The sequence below is a fragment of the Acanthochromis polyacanthus genome, chromosome 12, assembly GCF_021347895.1.
Source record: "Acanthochromis polyacanthus isolate Apoly-LR-REF ecotype Palm Island chromosome 12, KAUST_Apoly_ChrSc, whole genome shotgun sequence".
NCBI lineage: Eukaryota > Metazoa > Chordata > Actinopteri > Pomacentridae > Acanthochromis > Acanthochromis polyacanthus.
Window position 1 is genome coordinate 19,305,356 of NC_067124.1, and position 18,502 is coordinate 19,323,857.

Below are 18,502 nucleotides of genomic sequence, written 5' to 3' on the forward strand. Positions count from 1 at the left end.
TCATTGTCAGCTGAGGCAATCAAGCCAACTCATTTCACCTGGTCCCCTCTGCTACTATTTAAGCCCTGCCTTTTCCCTCAGTCATTGCTGGCTCATCGTGTTGGACACTTGCTTTGCTCCAGACTCTGTTCCCTGCTTTTCCTTCTGTGGATTACTTCGGTTTTTGGATTTCTCGCTTTGTTTTCTCCTTGTGGATTTACACTTCTGGACTCAGTGATTTTGTTGGTCTTCAGTTTGTTTTTGCAATCAGCTTCAGTTCCCACTTGAGTATTTTTTTCCTCAGCCCTGTTGCTTAGTTTCCTTTCAGGCATTTCAGTCTGGTTTTCAGTTTTGTTGTAGTTGGATTCTTATTTAATAAAACCTCTTTTCCTTTAACTTATGTTGCCTGTCTGTTGTGTCTGCACTTGGGTTCTAAACGCCCCATTTCCTGACACCGCCGTATTCGGCTCGTCTCGGCTCATCCGTTCGTGTTTGTTACCACCACCCGAATGGCCGGGTGGCTGCCGACTCTGATGTCACGCTTCACTTCGTTGCATAAACACAAGACAAGATGCCAAAGATGAGCCCAGACGAATGGATCCGAATATTTAGGACACATAAATATATGGCACAACAGCATTGACAGTCAATTGAAATTATCCTTATTTCAGACATGATACAGAATCTGTAAAACATGTAAAATAACATGTTACTTAAATTTTTCAAAAATATATGTATTTTTTTATCATGCAAAAACTTTGCTCACACTTACCCAGTACAGATATAGCTCCAGGCTCAGATGTTTCATTTCTCATGGTTTTGTTATTGAAGGCCTGACATCTGTAGTTTCCAGCATTGTTCATCTGAATGTTTGTCAGGATGAGCTCTGGTTCTGTGTGAAGCAGACTTTCTCCATTTAGAAACCACAGAAACTGGGCAGGAGGTTGAGAATCAGCTGAGCAGGACAATGTGACATTTGACCCTTCTGCAAAGTATTCTTCTGATGGTGATAGCAGTAAGTTTGTATTTTCTGGGCCAACTGAACATGGAGGAAACAGCAAGAAGAAGCAAAGTTATTAACTTGAAAAGATAAATTGCATATGACATACAACTTGACTGTGAATAATCTAAACTCTGTAGTTTGCATGCAGATGTCAGATACTGAACAGAGAGATTAAAAACTCACAGCTGACCATGATGTTTACAGGATCACTGGTGCCATTACTGACAGGATTGAACACATGACACCTGAGTGGTTGCTGGTCATAGCGAGTCACATTGACTATTGTCAAAGTGGAGCCTCCATCAGTGAGATGAACTCTGTCACTGGCTGTAACCTCAGAGGTGTCGTTCAGCCAGAGGAAAGAAATGGAAGATCCAAAGGAGGTGCAGGACAGACTAACAGAAGTAAATTCAACCACGTCTGCACTTTTGGGAAACACTGCTACATTGGAGACTGGCACTGTGGATGGAAGAAGATATCATTTTACACTTGCCATCATCTAACAAACAGACAGATAAACACGACAATGATCAGAAAGGAATTCCACCTGAACAAGCTAAATGTTTGTATGATCCTACTTATTGTTTAATGGCAATGATGCATAGAACAAATTAACAGCAGATAAAATCCTGAAAACAGTTATTGTACAACAGTGGTCAAAAATATTTATCTTTAAATTACTGCCCAACCATCATGTATCTACTCTCCAATTTTCACTTGACGTGACTCAATAAGGCTGATGTAAAATAAACTTTAAATTTACTTTCAGTTGTTTTCACACCAGAGTTAAGAAGTAATAATTGAACTATAAGATTCTCAGTCTCTTCTCTATGGTGGTGGTCAGGTCTCACTTGAAAACAAACATTGTTCAATACTATTCAGAAGGTGTTTGAAGAGATTTCAACCACATTTCTCACACAATCTTATTATCAGAAAAATGGAATTAATCTGTCAACATAGGATTTATTCCAAGACTGTTGCTTTGAATTACATTATTACAGGTTCAGATAATAACAGTAATAAAATGACAGATCTATGACATGTATTTTTTCACGTTGTTGATAGGACTGTAGCTCATACAGAAGTCATATTAGGAGAAATAAATATATGTTATAACAGCATCGGCAGTCAGTTGAAAATATCCATATTTCAGACATGAAACACATTTTTTCAGACATATTAAATAATATTATGTTAATATTTTTCAATTTTTCAAAAAAGTATGTTTTTTTTTAATTTTGAAGAGGCAAAAGGAATTATTTGTAGGTGGATCTCAACACTTGCTCACCATATATGTTCAGTGTGGTGCGTCCTGATAAAGCGTCTCCAGTAAATGGTATAATGTTAACGTTGTACTCTCCACTGTCAGCATCAGTCAGGTTCCTGAGCTCCAGAGATCCAGTAGATGGGAATAGGGTTATCCTGTCTTCATACTCTGGTGGAGTTGTGTTTCCGCCAGCATGTGAGGATATTATATTATTATTTAAACCAAAAGACCAGCTCACAGATGTAAATGGTGTCTCTGTTGGAGTCAGTGATGTAGAGAACAGGAACGTCCCGTCAACAGCTGCATTCAGAGGACCATCTGGCAACACACCAGCACCCTCAGTTAGACCTGAAAGAGACACTTTTTGGTTTAAGAGGGAATTTAATAAGTATAGGACAATATGGGTCACTCACAAGATTTTTTCTAAAACATCTGCTGTGTGTAGCAACTTTTCTATCACTGACAAGTGAAGATGTCGGTTGACAACAAAAACAATAAACCACTGTATAAACTTTAAATGGGTGTTAGCAAGTCATTTAATCAGGTTGTCAAAGGGTCACACACATATGTTGCACTCAGAATCCTCTTAATCTTTTTCAAATTTTTAAGATGCAGATGTGTTGTCAGTTCTTTCAGTTTTCAGTGTGCGTTACTATGAAACATGTACCTACAGTTTGTTGTTCTCATTTATTCTCTTCACACTTCAGACTTTACAACAATCCTGAGACACTCTGAGCACAGAAAATCATAGATAGGTATTTGTAAAGCCTAATGACTCAGAAAGATCAAAAGATACTTGATATTTGCTTTAGAAGCAGAATTGTTAATCAGACATAAGAGTTCCAAGATCTGGATAAGAGGAAAGAAAAACATAAACTTCCTGATTTTAACATTGCTTTAAAGTGTTTTTTGTTATGTTAAAATAATTAACAGATCAAATATTTAATCTTACATAATAAACATTCCCTCAATAACTTCACAAAAATTATGTATATTAACATTTTAATTTTTTTGTTTGGTTTTTAGAAACTAGTGAAAAAATGTTTTTATCTCTTGAATCAAGATGTAAGCGCTCACCTGAGATCGATCCGAGAATAATGATGCTGATCACAACCTTTTCCATTTAAACGAAAATATCACAGAGTCCAAGAAACAAAAAGTGGTTTGTCTTTGACTCCCTGACTTTCCCTTTACTGATTTCACTCTATGAATGTCTGTTCTAAAATCCAGAGGTATAAGGAAGTTGACATGCAACTTGAAATTACCTGATCTTGTTAATCATTACTAACATGTTGTTAAAATTCCATTCTCTAATGTCATGATGGCACTGTATGAAATATATTTACAGAACATTTGTCTCCTGTCCTCTTGTTTTTGGAAATTTCAGAGTCAGTCCTCTTCTGTCCCAAAAGCTTGTATGTTATTAAATCATCAACATCTGGGCAATAAAATATAGAATTATAAACTTTAAATCGAGTACAAGCGCATCTAGTGCAAAAATAAATAAAGTCAACATTTTTTTATACACTCATTCAAACCTGCACCCATTCACTCATCATTTTCTTGATGTTAAACATCAAGACATTTTCAGAATAAATGAATCCTTTGACATACATTTCTGATTGTATGCTGCTTTGTTTTCTACTGACCTGTTAAATTTGTACCTTCTTCTGGGTTGCTTGCACAAACTTGTTTTTGCCACAGGAGGGAGGCGTCCTGCACTTCCTGACCTCAGGTGATCAGGCATCAGGCTGCTCTCAGGACTTAGTCACTTCTTAACACCAAACGTAGGCAGAGATTCACTCAACATAATCAGTCACCAGGTTAACAGGAGATTCAAAGGTTTCATTGTCCTCATCTACACCCTTCAGAGAGGTTGAGCAATGGCTCAGTTACCACTACTTTTCATCGTCTTCGTGGCTTTTACAGGTAAGAGTTTCACATTTAAGAGTGTTCAATAAGACTTGTAGTGCATATTGTTATTAGTTTGTTTGTCAGACTTTAGTTTAATTATGAAGAGCAGCAAAACTGAAGAGTCACAAAAGCATGAAGAGCACATTTGGTGTGTTTTATCAGCAGTAATTAGATGTAAATGTTGGAACCACTAAACACTGGAAAACACATGACAGCAGTTATTTTGACAGGAGTTAGACCACCCTTTAAGAACAATGTAATTAAAAATAATAATAAAATAAATTTGAATATCAGTATAACATGTACACAAGAGGTATGCTTATGTAGACTTTTATCGAGGGCAATGAAGTCAGATATCTACTTGGAAACAACTACAGGAAAACAAGATGTAAAATCAGAAGGAAAAAGAGCCCTGAAAGTAATTTTAATTGGTACAAATTTAATTATTCTTTAACGTCATAGTCAAATGTTGACCTTGTTCTTTAACTGCACTGGTAGCCTCCATAACAAATACAGACATGTTTTTTCTTCAGTTTTATTATTGTCAGTTAATTTCAAATTGATGAGTGAAACACAAATCTCAGCTGGAGATTGCAGATGATGCCTTTTATGATATGAATTTGTTATAGTAATTTAAATATTACAGTTACAACAACCGAACAAAATTATATAAAATAAAATTTGACCTGATTAAAAAAAAGATTAAAGTTAACACCCTGAAGACAGTCATATGAACAGGATAGCTAAGATAAAACATGTGGCTCCATTAAAGAAGAGGCAGAATTCTAATAGCAAAACTCACAAAAGTCAGTAAAATCAGGAATCCAACCAAAATGACAAAAAATCAGTTTGATCAAAAGAAAGCCACAAGAGGAGATACAGGCATATTGACAAAGTCAGACCTTTATTGAGACAGAATTTAATGTGGAACATGAAAATGTTTCAGAGCCTGGATACAATAACTGAAAATACCTTCTTCAGGTGCATGGTAGTAAACAGTAATGCTCAACCTTTGGTCTTTGTTTTATATGTGGGTGATTTTTTATTTGTCTCTTTCAGGTCTCACTGAGGGTGCTGGTGTGTTGCCAGATGGTCCTCTGAATGCAGCTGTTAACGGGACGTTCCTGTTCTCTACATCACTGACTCCAACAGAAACACCATTTGTGTCTGTGAGCTGGTCTTTTGGTTTAAATAATAATATAATAACCTCACATGCTGGGGGAAACACAACTTCACCAGAGTATGAAGGCAGGATAACCCTATTCCCATCTACTGGATCTCTGGAGCTCAGGAACCTGACTGATGCTGACAGTGGAGAGTACGACGTTAACATTATACCATTTACTGGAGACGCTTTATCAGGACGCACCACACTGAACATATATGGTGAGCAAGTGCTGAGATCCACCTACAAATAATTACTTGTATCTCTTCAAAAATAATAAATCATCCATTTTCAAAAATCTAAAATCGAAGCATAATATTACATAATCTATACGCATATTATAATAATGTTTATTGGGGACTTTATCGACTATTCTTTACAAAATTATATTGTGTAAATTATGGGTGCAGTTATCCAGCCTCAGAAATAAAACATCTTAATTCTTTATCATGACTGAAGCATAAATAATTTAACTTGACCGACGATACCTTTGTAACATATATTTATTTCTCCTAATGTGACTTCTTTGTGTGCTACAGTTCTATCAACAAAGCGTAAAAATACATGTCATAGATCTGTCATTTTATTTCTGTTATTAGTTGAACCTGTAATAATGCAATTCAATGCAACAGTCATCCAATCTTCATAGACTTGTTCCAGTTTGCTGATTGCAAGATTGTGTGAGAAAGGCGTTTGAAAACTATTTCACGAAACATTTTGTAGTGGTACTGACCACCACCATAGAGAAGAGACTGAGAACTCCATATAGTTCAATTATTGCTTCTCAAATATGGTGTGAAAACAACTGAAAGTAAATTTAAAGTTTATTTTACATCAGCCTTATTGAGTCACATCAAGTGGAAATTGGAGAGTAGATACATGATGGTTGGGCAGTAATTTAAAGATAAATATTGTTGACCACTGTTGTACAATAGCTGTTTTTAGGATTTTATCTGCTGTTATTTTATTTGGTCTATGCATCATTAAACAATAAGTAGGTTCATACAAACATTTAGCTTTTTGAGGTAGAATTCCTTTCTGATCATTGTAATGTTTTTCTGCCTGTTTGTTAGATGATGGAAAATGTAAAACCATGTTATTTCTTACATCCACAGAGCCAGTCTCCAATGTATCAGTACTTCCCGAAAGTGCAGACGTGTTTGAATTCACTTCTGTTAATCTGTCCTGCTCCTCCTTTGGATCCTCCATTTCTTTCCTCTGGCTGAACGACACCTCTGAGGTTACAGCCAGTGACAGAGTTCATCTCACTGATGGAGGCTCCACTTTGACAATAGTCAACGTGACTCGCTATGACCAGCAACCATTCAGGTGTCATGTGTTCAATCCTGTCAGTAACGGCACCAGTGATCCTGTAAACATCATGGTCAGCTGTGAGTTTTTAATCTTTCTGTTCAGTATCTGACATCTGCACACAAACTTCAGAGGTAGTTTAGATTATTCACAGAGGTTAGAGAAAACTTTAAAAACATGCTTTTCTACCTATTGGGATTCAGTTCCACACCATCAGAAACTACATCATCCAAATCAGATGCTGCTTCGCTTTTGTTTTTTTTTTAATTATATTACATTGTAGTTTTTGTAGACTTGCTGCACAGTAATATAGTCGTGTTTACCAAACAGTTTCATCATGAGACTTCACAGTGAGTCAAGCTGTATGTCATATGCAATTTATCTTTTCAAGTTAATAACTTTGCTTCTTCTTGCATTTCCTCCATGTTCAGTTGGCCCAGAAAATACAAACTTACTCCTAACACCATCAGAAGAATACTTTGCAGAAGGGTCAAATGTCACATTGATCTGCTCCGCTGAGTCTGGACCTCCTGCCCAGTTTCTGTGGTTTCTAAATGGAGAAAGTCTGCTTCACACAGAACCAGAGCTCATCCTGACAAACATTCAGATGAACAATGCTGGAAACTACAGCTGTCAGACCTTCAATGACAAAACCATGAGAAATGAAACATCTGAGCCTCGAGCTATATCTGTACTGGGTAAGTGTGACCAAAGTTTCGCATGTTAAAAAATGGTATGGTTAAAGAGATCTGATTTAGGCTTGTATTTATGATACTTATGCAAAAAACACCATTTAGTTCTGAAGTATAAAAAAGATTGCAATAGATTTTTGGAAAATACATACATCTGTCATTTTTGCTCAGAGGTCACCAAAGAGTGTCACAGACAAACAAACAACAAAAAAGAAACTTTTTGAGGATATATAAAATACATTTCTTAAGTGTCCATGTAAAATTGGGCTAATAAGCTGATGTACAAATTGTGAATCACAACTTTGCTGTGAAAATCTTTTTTTTTTTTTTAAATTTATTAAAAAAGCTTAGAAAAAAGCTAAGTTGCCGTTCAGTCACAATATCAGGCTGCAACTTTGTATGAAAGTCCTTTTACGATATAAAGTACTAAAAAAACAACTGCACGGCATGATCAATACTGAAAATAAAATTGGGAACTACAATATTTTTAAAAATGTACGCTGTGGGCCAGGTGGCTACAGAAATGCATGTATTGTCTTTCTATAAACAGACAGACCATAAAGGAAAAACTATTCATAGATTCTAATAACTCAGTGATGCCCCTAACAACCAATGACTGTCTATCCCACAGTCTTCTGTTTTGTTTTGTTGCTGTATCATTTACTGGATCAAAACTGTCTCTGTTTTCAGACAACAAAGTCTCAAATCCACAAATAAATACATGTGTTTATGTCCAGCTAAAATACAACCTTTGAAAGTGGAGCTAAAGTTACTCATTATTGTATAATTAAAATGGGCTTGATTCCTAGCGTCCACAATCCCCCCCAAATATTGACCATTATTCCATTTCTTTTGTTGGCAGCAAGTTAAAAACAAACAAACAAACAATGTTTTTCACCCACAGCACATGTTACCAACATTGTGGTGACTTCAGACAGCACAGACCTGGTTGAGTTCAACAGCTCTGTCAGTCTCTCCTGTACCTCCTCTGGAACCTTGCTGTCTTTCCTCTGGCTCAATGGAAGTTCAAAGGTTACAGAAAATGACAGAGTTCAGCTCACCGATGGAAACTCCACTCTGACTATAGTCAATGTGACCCGCTATGACCAGGGACCATTTATGTGTCAGGTGTCTAACCCTGTCAGTAATGGCACCAGCAGTCCCATTAACCTCTCCATCAGCTGTGAGTTTCAAACCCAAATGAGCATCATCTTTATCTCCCATGATATACATGCATCCTCAAAGCTTCAGCTTTGAGCTTTTCAGCTTTATGCTGTAGTGAGTCTTCACACTAAACAAAGCTGCAAGTCATGCAGCTGCTAACATTACTGTTGTCCTCTGCATATACCATGGCATTGCAGATGGTCCTGAAAACATTAAACTGATGCTGTCATCATCACAAGAACTGATTGAGGAAGGGTCAAACATCAGCCTGTCCTGCTCAGCTGTCTCCAGACCTGCTGCCCTGTTTAAGTGGTTTCTGAATGGAAACCTGCTCACTGATACTGGGCCAGAGCTCACACTCACCAACATTCAACTGAGTCAGAGTGGAAACTACAGCTGTCAGGCATTTAACAGCAAAACACTGAGATATCAAACATCTCAGCCTTCAGCTGTAACTGTACTGGGTGAGTTACAATAAAGGAGATTTCATGGCAGTGACATTCAGTATTATTTATTTTACTGTTTCAAATATGTTCAGAACAGAACTCTGAGAAAAGGTGTAACAGATAGAGTATTGATGTATAATGAGTGGTGTGTTACTTGTGTATGTGTTTGTGATCTATACTCATGTTTTTCTTTCTCAGATTAGTGTCACCAGCTGTTAAAACGTAATTGTAGTAAAAGAACCAAATGAAAAAAATCAAACATTTTGTTTTTCAGTTCACAAATGGACTCTTTTTGTTCACGATCAATGATCTAAATGTGTAATTTTGACCACGGTAGTTACCTGTCAGCTAACAATCACCTGTACGCTACCTGCCCAGCTCCAAATATCTGCCACGAGCTAATGAATGTAGGGGAACATTTAGCGACAAAAGAGTCAGATGTGGTTCACAAAAATTGGTGGAGACCAAAACAGAGCAAAAATGACAGTGTATGTTGGAAATATTCCTCAGTACAGTGTGTACTGGATGTGTAACATAAATAGGCTCATTTAGGCTAACTAATCTCCCAGCATAAACAATGATTGTACTGTATATTAATGTCATGTTTACCTACACACTATTCTTAGGTTTTCTTTGTTCTTATTATTTCCCGTCAGTTCTGCAGTTACTTTTGTTCCAATTGTCATGTTTTTCATACAGAATCTTTTATTTTTTACCTCACAGAGAAAATATCAGGTGCTTCTGTCAAACCATCAGTAACTCTGATCGTTGAGAGGACCTCTGTCAATTTAACCTGTGAGGCCTCTGGTTCCATTTGGACCAGGATGTGGAAGAAGAATGGCTCAGATCTGATCCTGACTGACAACATGATACTTTCAGACAATAACAGATTGTTGTCTTTTAACCCGGCAAATAGAAACGACAACGGAGAATATTTCTGTAATATCAGCAACCCTGTCAGCAGTGATGGAGCTAAATACGACTTGGTTGTTAACTGTAAGTAACAAGCTGTTCAGTTAAACCACAAGTGACAATGTATTACTGAATTATTAACACTGAATTTTAGAATTAAAGCTATTTATCTAAGATGTTATTCTTTATCAGTAACTGTTGTCTAGTCAGTGTACTGAGTAAAATAAGGTTGTTCGTGTTGCTGTAAGATATTTTTACAAATTTATGTTTTTCAGATGGACCAGAGAACGTTCAAATCACAGGTCCAAGTGTGCTAAATGTGAAAAGCACCTTAGAATTGATCTGTTCTGCTGACTCCATACCATCTGCCAGTTACACCTGGAAATTCAGTGGAGCAACAATACTGAACAACTCTACTAAATTTGTAAAAGAAATGGTTGACTTCTCTGACAGTGGCAACTACACCTGTGAAGCAAAGAATAGTATAACTGGGGGATCATCATCGGCAGTGCACGGATTGTCTGTGTCAGGTATCTAGATCTGGTTGATTGCAGATACTGTCAATACTTGTGTATGTTACGGGTCCCAGGATGGCACCACAGCAACAAAGTACCTCTGAAACATATGATAAAATGCCGCAGCAATGAAGATACAGAGCGGTCAGTTCTTTCTCCAGGTTGCGTCTCTTATTCAGTTTCACAAAACATTCATTCAAACATTTAAAAACATTTCACTGTCAGTCCACGCACCAGTCCTCATCAACTGTATGTAAGTGCTATAAATGTCCAGGAACAAGTCAATTTCATCTCAACAAGTGCATTCACATTAGGACAACTCAGCAGTGCAAACCATCACTTCCACATCAGTGCATCAGAGCTACCACATTCACATGGAGCAAATTATAACAGTTTCCAACTGTAGTCAACACAGCAACATCTCATTTGCCATAACCATGGACATTTACACTTAATAAAATAAACTTTTGGCTGACAGAGAAGTATAATATTTTCTAAACATCAAAGCATTCTGCTATACCTGAGTCTTACAGGAAACATTTAACTATTGAACTTTTACATTAGCTTTTCTTTAACAGTTTCTCCATGTTTGTTTCATGCTTACACATAACACACTTCTGAAATTATTACTTAACTGTAAGCCACTACATGTGTGAGAGCCCGTTCGCAGTATAAATATGCACAAAACATAGACATGAGCGGCCCGCTGACAAAGAAAACACACCCACGATGTAGCATGCGCGCTCTGCTGCTACGGAGATCGGCACTATTTAAAAGTAATTTCAAAGTGAACAATAGTGTCCAAACTAAAACCGAAACGCCTCATAACGATCGCCTTTACGGTAAAACTTACAAAGATTACAGCTAGTTCGTTTCTGGCGTCTACTAACCTGAAACATATGATAAAATGCCGCAGCAACGAAGATACAGAGCGGTCAGTTCTTTCTCCAGGTTGCGTCTGACATAGATATATGCGTTTGTATATATCTATGGCGTCTGAGGCATGGGCAGAAGTCCCCACCTGAGACCACCCGGACGCCCCTGCTTCCATGACGAACGTTCCGCCCCAATGCTGCGCATTTTTATCACGCTTGACCATCATTATAGTTACATGATATAACCTGACATTGATGTCATTTATTCTTTAAGGGTAATATTAAACCTTGAAACAGAAAAATTATTTCTGAGGTGTTAAATTCTCAAATAAACACAAAAATGGTCGCTCTATTTTTGGGCATGTCACATGTATATTGTGTAAATATTCTTCTGTTATTATACTTGGGGTATACTGAGTAGTACTAGGCTTCCTTATGTTTTTCTCATAGATCCTTTTTCTTCCATGTACACGTGGGGCATTTATTTTAAGCTGATGAGACAACAATTGTTTGAAATTGAACACTCCATTTCATTGAGCTTTAGCAAAATATTGATCTGTAGAAAGATGTTTGCTCAAGCCACACAGCACATCCACCACTCTTCCAAACACAAGTATTGCCATTGCAGATTTCCTTCCTTCAGTCTTCATACTAACCAAACAGGTAGTGGAATCTGACTAACTATGGAAATCAGACGAAGGGATAAAATCTTAGATATTTTTGAGATGACGAAAGCTTCTGTTAAAAAAAGAGAGTAATGACTTGTTGTTGTTGTTTTATATTTTCCCAGAACAATCATCAGGTTGCTCTGCTGGCTGCATCGCTGGAATAGTAATTGCATGTTGTGTCCTCATTGCTGGAGCTGTTGGTGTAGGGTTCTACGTATATCGAAAAAAGTAAGTGGAAAGTATCATTGGAACATAACCAGGAAACCTTTTTAAAATTATTAATGATTACAACATTGTGTTAAAACGTATTTTGAGCATGCAGGTGTAGTTTTTTGAAAGCATCCCTTGATGCACACACACTTGGACACATCATCAGTGTTGTTTCCTGGTGTCACTGGGTGTCACCCTCGTCCAGGTGACCCGACTGAGGTTGCTCAAGCCTCAGCCTGTGTCCAAGTGGCATTTTGCTGTCCCAACTGCTCCCCCCTTTTTAGCCAGAGCCAGCTAAATGGTCTCTCTGCAGCATCTATGTTTTTACCGATGGCTGTCCTCCTACTTGCTCCAGTAGACCTTGTATAGGGAATGGCCTACAAATTCCCTGCTGCCCAGCTCCATTGGCATGCCTCTGGTCACCACTCGTTGGTCCAGCAGCCCTCCACCAGCTCTTGATATTTTGCCCTCTTCAGCTCATGAGCTTCTTCCATTCTCTCCTCCTAAGGCACAGTCAGCTCCAGCATAATTAGCTGCTTTGTGGCCTCTGAGATGAGGACAATGTCAGGCCTCAGTGTGAACTGGTATTTTCAGTTGCCTCTTTAAGTTAACTGACATCGTCCAGTTCTGGGCTGACGTTAGCACACCAGCAAAAGGGGATATGGCCTTCTTTAAGAAAGCATATTGCCTTAGGTGGAGCTTGGCTGACACACCAACAGAAGGTTGATATTCATCAACAGGGAAACTGACAGTGTGCTACTTTTGCTAGTCTGGGAATGTAAAATATATTCTCTGTATATATCCTAACTTTAGCTTCAACTATAAGTCATTTCTGTTGGTTCTCAGTGGAACTAAAACTTGCAATATTTTTAAGATTGTCAGATTAAAATATTTCACTGACTATAATACTCAACAAGAGTTAAAACTGTTTTTTTGTCTTTGAGAGCAATATTTTGAAATTCTGTTTGCAGAACTGTTTAAGGTGATAAAATTAAACATCATTATTTGTCAGTTGTTTCCTAAAATACAAAAAATCTTTGTCTCACAGAATCATTGTGATCATTGTGCACATGCATAGTGCACATGAGGTCACTGATCATATCATTTGTTTTCTATGTTTTTGTGGAGCCAGAGGTGAAATTATAAAAAGCAGTTACACTGAACAAATACACTAGTAACTACTCAGAGAATACTGCTGATATTTGTATCATAATAACTTATTGTCTCTCTGAACAGAAAACATCCAAAAACATCCTCTAGAAGAAACACTTCCAGAGGTAAGTGCATACGTGTGTATGTGTTGAATATTTGTTGGGTAATTTACACATTATTATTTACTACTTTAACTTAATTCAGTTTATTAAACATTGTTTATGTGCCATGTTTTAAAGGAGACCGAGGCAAAGACAACACAGGATACTCAAGTGAGGTAAAGTTATCAGTGCCTTTACATGCATTAAAGTAACCAAAATGCTTTATAGTGAAATCATGGTTTCTATTCATTAACTGTTTACTTGGCATACTCTTTAAATGAATGATTCTGAATAAATAAAAAAAAAAGTGTATATGAGAAAATGTGGTATGACTGAAATGTATATTTCATAGAATTTCTAAAAGCTTTGACAAGATCACTTAACATTTTCATAGAAATTTTTAAATAATATTATCCTCTCTTTTCTTGTCTAGGAGGTGAACTATGCAGACGTCCGTTTTTTGAGGAACAAAAATGGTGGGGAAGTCCGAGTGGGGTCACAGAACACCTCCTCAGATTATGCTCAAGTCCGAGTGAACAACCGTCCTCCTGCAGCAGCTTCTCCTCCTAACTATGACGCCCACATGCAGCGAGTGAAGAGACAAGCTCCTCAGGCTGGTACTAATGGTGTACAAAGTAAAGCTTAGATCTGTTAAAACTGATTGAATTTGACATAAAGAAACATGCACTTCCCCCCTCAGTTTCTTTATGGCAGACTAACTTGGGCTTCAGTTTATCTCCTCAAAGCACTTTAACATGGTTAATAATCAACCAGTTCTGGCAGCTGTCGCCATGACAGAGGTCAGGAGGCCCATAGTTTCCTCAATTATTTTACTGAATTACATGTAATAGCTTCCCTGTACTTTTGTTCAGCATTGTATGTGTAAACACAATACAGATATCCTTCGGTAATACTATTGTCTGAAGGTTTTTTTTCAGCATTTTTGAGCTTGCTTGTAAGGAACATAGAGGAGTACAAAATCTTTCACTGATGTTTGACTCCACATGTTGACTGTGTGATTTCAGTGGAGATTCCAGACTGTAGTTTATAAGTTAGGGATTAATTTTAATATTTATTTAAAATCTTCCAACATATACATTTGTCAAAAATCGCAGTTATACCAATATGATATAGAATGTATGATATACAGTATGTGATGATATTCATAAGGATCAGGACATGAATACTCCTGGATACTCTGTAAGCCTTTTAAATTCTCACTTCTACAGTGAACTTCGAGGATTTGCAGTGGTCAAAAGCTTTCTGTTGAAGTTAGCTGTATTAACCCAAAGAGAAAAGATCTGCTGTCACAATCACTTGTAATGCCGGCATATTAATAATCAGCAATAACAAGACATTTTTTGACAGTTCTACTTGAACCGCAGACAAGACAATAGCTCACTGCCAATGTTAAAAGGATTTGAACAATCAGACACAGTCCAGTGGTTATCTGATGGATATCTTTAAGTGCAATAAATGCCCTAAGTCCTAAGTCCATCTAGCAGAGATGCGGAAACTGGAGCCGAGTTCTGAGCAAGTTTGCAGTAAATACAATCAGAAGTTGTTTTGGTGATAAAATAAAATGTTTTATCTGTCAGAACATTTCAATACTGTGATTAGAAAAGGAATGCCAGTTTATATTGCCACACACGCTGATTGTACACATCATGTCTAATTAATACATATCATTGTCAAGTGTGAGTTGTCACCTGTACAGACCTTTTGTAATTTATTAGTTTTTATGACTGTTTTTGCCAGTTATACTGTATTAAACCCCGTGTCACACATCAGTGCATTAGATACAATAGGTTTCCTGTGCCACTTCATAAAAAGGGTTTTGTTTGTTAAAAAACAATACAGTAGACTGTAGACTGTTTGAAGAGAAGTTCAGCATGATATTAGAGTGTCACTATGGACTTTTCAAAATGCATTGTCCTAATAACACTGAGTAAATTGTAAACTGTTGACAAACCACAACCCAGAAAATCTTACTTGAACGGATCATCTATCAACAATAATTCTGATTTGATTTTCAGATTTTAAGGGGGAGCTGAAACGTTCAGTATTGTAAAATGAAGCAAAGTAGCAGAAGTGATTTACCAAAGCCAAGCAAAGTGTAAATACCAAGATGTATTTATGTTCTGGTTAAATGTTAAATTTAATTTAATAAATGGAGTAAAGCTTTTTGCTTGGTATACCTCAGATCAGTTTTAAAATAGCTATTTTGCAAGCAGACAATGTTGTATCCAGATGTTATATGACTTAATTCTGTTATCACCTAAACTACAAATGTATCATTGAGAAATGCTGTTAATGCCTTTTTGATTGTACATATCAGGTACCATAACAAACATCAGTTTTCAAAAAGAAAGCCAGGTTTCACATTATGCTGTAGATCAATGCCTGTCCTCTTTGTTAAACTGTTGAGCCAGAACACACTAATCTGTTGTTAATAAAGTATTCTGTGTGGATTGTGGTCACACTGTAAACACAAGTTTTATTTTGGTTGTGCTTCGTGCTTTGTATGACTCAATAACTTGAGATCAGCACAAATGAAACAAGTGTTTGTCCAGATCTCCCCTCCCCTCTTAGTTACTTATTATACACTGGATTTCACCTGCATTGAAATGAAACAATGTTTTACAAATGTAATTTTTCCACACCTTAATTATGTTTTATCATTAACTGTTTACCAGTAACTTCTGTCAGTTTTTGTTTTTTCCTCAATTCTTCCATCACTTAACAGAACTTCTTTTTAGCTATCATAACCAAGTGTTTTGATCAGTGTGCATTTTCAATAATGAATGCAAAAAAGATTAACTTTCAGGATGGAAAAAATATTGTATTTGTAATCATTGAAATGTTTTTGAAATGAATAAACAATTTTATAAGTTCACTAAAAAATGTTTCGAGTAATAGTCAACATCCATTTTGTCTTTAAAACAGTGATACTACCAGAAAGGAAAATAAAGAATAGTTGCCTTGCAAACTGAAAAAGTTGTTTGTTTACATGTTGTTTGAAACAAAATAGAATTGGAGAAAAGAAGAGGAAGTAGTTGTGGGAAAATTCAGGTGATAAAAATAAATTTCCAGGAATGACACTGCATTTAAATTGCAGCAATAAATTCAAAGTACAGTGTTATTATGCTGTTATGCAAACCTAATGTCTCAAATAACTGTGCTGTAAAAGAAGTGTGTAAAGAAATAAATTACACAAATTATAGACTATTTTTCCATTGTGCTTTTACAGCTGCTACCAGTATGTAACAGATAACAGGTTCCACATATACACTTTTAGTCTGTTAGTCTTTTACTGTTTTTTAAATTGTAAGTCGTGCACAAAAAATGCCACACTTAGAAATTTGCCAGAAATGTATTGACTTATCTGTGTGAGACTTTGTGTGACATCTGGGTGGATCCATCACAAGTCACAACAGACTTTTAATGCAATAAAACTTTATCATGTTTCTAGAATAAAACAGTTTATGAGGCATTCTTAACTGTTTCACAGTCTCACTTCAGTCTTCATCTATTTCCTAGTAGTAGGACTCAAAAGTCATATTTCTGAGGCTAAATACTGTCTACATTTAATGATCACAGGAAAGGGGAAGTAAAAATGAAAACGTTACGGAAGAAACGACACTAAACACTGCTATGCTGTTTTGTCATTTTATCAATATCAATCTAAAGGCCTGTTGACAGACTGTTGAATTGAGCAAACAATTCAGGTATTTTACTGTACATCCTAATTGATAAATAGGCTTTCCTTTTTTAAAAGAAGGAACAAAAAGACGGGACAACAAGCATTGGCAAATTCCTGTGAGATAGCGCCCTCTAGTGCTGCATGTAATGCAGTCTAACTTCTGCGAAACAACCTCACATTTCATTTTAACTCAATGCTGCCCACTGCTGCTGGTTTCTACCAATAGTTTCCAGCTTGAACGATCTACTCAGCTGTAAGAATTTAATCATAAAGGAACATACTAAATATACATAAAATAATTTATTTTTCTTCACTGTGGTACTTTCTAATCTGTTTTGTGTGGTTCATGTCAACATCAGTAGATCTGACACTGAGATTCCTGGCAGACTGAGTTATTTCACCTGCCTGACAAGTTGCACCCTGAGTGTGGAAAGTAATGGTTTCCCCTTTAGAACCTTCTTTGCAATCTATGAGAATGAGCTCATGTGGACCCTTTCAATACTGGAGATTTCTCAAAACTTTACCTGCTTTGTTGGAAAGGCAGCAGCTTCACACGGTTTTGCATTAGCCCACGTGTTTACTGCTTCATATCAATGTTCATTTGCATCTACATGTAAAGAACCTCCTGAACCCTTGACCCCTTCAGTGAAGAGGTTCCTGTGGTTCTGTTTTATTTACTTTTTGATGTGGTTTGGGTCCACTTGTCCATTTAGAATGAATATTTGCTGCAAATCACAGCAAAGTTGTTCTGAGCGATTCCCTCCATCCTATGATGGAACATTTCTATCCTGATGGGAGCAGTCTCTTCCAAGATGACAGTGCCTCCATCCATAGTGCACATGAGGTCACTGAATATGAAAATGACGTGACTCATATGCTACTGCCTCTGCAGTCACCAGATATGAACCTAGCTGAACATCCATGGAAGATTTTGAGCTGATGTTGTAAACAACACTCTCCACTACCAGGAAAACACCAAATGAAGGAACGTCTCCTGGATTAATGGTGTTCTGTTGCTTCAATAGTGTTCTAAAGACTTGTAGAACCAAAGAGAACGGAAACTGTGCTGGTGTCATGTGGTGGCCTTCTACCTTACTAAAACACTTTCTCTTTGGTTTTTATTTAATTTACTAGCTGTAAATGTCTACCATATCTGTTGTTGTTTTGTAAACTACAAATGTTGGGTGTTGTTACAAATGTATTAAAGTAAGAACAGCAGGCCGTTAACTGCTGTACAGGACACAGTGTCTGTGTTCCTCCTATAATTAACTAGACCAAAACAGTGATTTCCGTGATATTGTGCTGTTTCTCCATTTATCTTTTTTTTTTTTTAAATGTCATTGTTAATATGTATTACATAATTTTGAATGTATATTAATGACAGAAAAGTATTTTGAAGCTTTTTAGATTTCTAAATGCTTCATA

General features: G+C 36.7%; 1 protein-coding gene across 1 annotated transcript in view; it reads left to right on the plus strand.

Annotated features, from left to right (window-relative positions):
- The first annotated feature begins 4,132 nt into the window (after positions 1–4,132).
- The window catches only part of LOC110959468 (carcinoembryonic antigen-related cell adhesion molecule 5-like), a 28,297-nt gene continuing 13,927 nt past the window's right edge, over positions 4,133–18,502 (plus strand). The window contains exons 1-11 of the mRNA XM_051956393.1: positions 4,133–4,178; positions 5,223–5,332; positions 5,450–5,549; positions 6,444–6,719; positions 8,236–8,514; positions 8,693–8,959; positions 9,665–9,937; positions 10,129–10,383; positions 12,034–12,139; positions 13,358–13,398; positions 13,513–13,582. Coding sequence (XP_051812353.1) covers positions 4,133–4,178; positions 5,223–5,332; positions 5,450–5,549; positions 6,444–6,719; positions 8,236–8,514; positions 8,693–8,959; positions 9,665–9,937; positions 10,129–10,383; positions 12,034–12,139; positions 13,358–13,398; positions 13,513–13,582 — 1,823 coding nt within the window. The remainder of the gene's footprint in view (positions 4,179–5,222; positions 5,333–5,449; positions 5,550–6,443; positions 6,720–8,235; positions 8,515–8,692; positions 8,960–9,664; positions 9,938–10,128; positions 10,384–12,033; positions 12,140–13,357; positions 13,399–13,512; positions 13,583–18,502) is intronic.